Below are 1133 nucleotides of genomic sequence, written 5' to 3'. Positions count from 1 at the left end.
AAAAAGAGATTTTCATGTTGGAGAAATTTTCCAAGCTCACATTTTGTGCACAAGGTGGGAGAGGAAAACAGAAAATTGAGGATAAAAGGGAATTTTGAGGCTGGGGAAATTTTCCAACCTCCCATTTTGTGCACAATGTAGGAAGGGAAAAAGAATATTGAGGGAAAAAAGTGATTTTTGAGGCTGGGAAAGTTTTCCAACCTCACATTTTGCGCTCAGGGTGGAAGGGGGAAAAAGAAAATCAAGGATAAAAGTGAATTTTGAGTCTGGGGAAATTTTCCAACCTCCCATTTTGTGCACAACATAGGAAGAGAAAAAGAAAATCAAGGGAAAAAAGTGAATTTTGAGTCTGGAGAAGTTTCCCAACCTCCCATTTTGCGCTCAGGGAAGGGCAATCCGGGCTGGGGGGGCAGAAGGGGACGCAGACAAGGAGGAGGAGGAGGAGGAGGAGGAGGAAGAGGAGGAGGAGGAACACACACCCCCCCCGCCCCAGCTCAGATCTTGTGCTCACCACGCACGATGTGCGAGGAGAACTCGTAGCGGTCCTGGCTGCGGTAGCCGCAGATGTTGCACTCGAAAGGGTCCCTGAAGCCGTGGCAGCCCATGTGGATGGTGAACATGACGTGGTCCAGGAACAGCACCCTGCAGTGCTCGCAGCAGAACGCCCGCAGCTGCTCCCCCTCCTCGTTCAGCACCCGCAGAGACTCCTTGGGGAAACACCGAGCCGCCCCCTCGGGCTCCTCCTTGGGCTCCTCCTTGGTGAAAGCCGGGCTGTGCCGCCCTCCCGGCCGCTCCTCCTGCACGCTCTCGGTGTCCGTGGAGTCCTGGCAGCCGTTGGAGGGCGAGGCGGCGTCGCCGCGGCCGCCGCGGAAGATGACGGGGATGGGCTCGGCGGGGTCGTCGCGGCCGCGGGGCAGCTCCAGGCGGGCGGGCAGCGCCTGGATCTGGGTGTAGACGGAGCTGATGACCGGCGTCACCTCGGTGATGCAGTTGGTGGCCAGGCGGAGCGGGCGCAGGGCGTCGCCGGCGCCCAGCAGGGACAGCGGGCTGGAGTAGGGGGGATCCAGGCCGTGAGAGCGGGATGGAACGACCTCCACGTCCTTGTCGAACGCGGGGCTCACGTCGAAAGGGAG

The 1133-nt window shown here is 59.0% G+C and overlaps 1 protein-coding gene across 1 annotated transcript in view; it reads right to left on the bottom strand.

The window, feature by feature from the left end:
* Nucleotides 1-481: 481 nt before the first annotated feature.
* LOC107199427 (zinc finger protein Eos-like) overlaps nucleotides 482-1133 on the bottom strand; it is a gene marked incomplete at its 5' end in the record, with an annotated part of 2608 nt that continues 1956 nt past the window's right edge. Inside the window, one exon of the mRNA XM_015616755.3 lies at nucleotides 482-1133. This exon is cut by the window's right edge and continues 18 nt beyond it. Coding sequence (XP_015472241.2) covers nucleotides 495-1133 — 639 coding nt within the window.

Source organism: Parus major, unplaced genomic scaffold, assembly GCF_001522545.3.
Source record: "Parus major isolate Abel unplaced genomic scaffold, Parus_major1.1 Scaffold693, whole genome shotgun sequence".
Taxonomy (NCBI): Eukaryota; Metazoa; Chordata; class Aves; order Passeriformes; family Paridae; genus Parus; species Parus major.
Note: the sequence above shows the minus strand (reverse complement) of the source record. Positions and strands in the feature narration are given on the sequence as shown.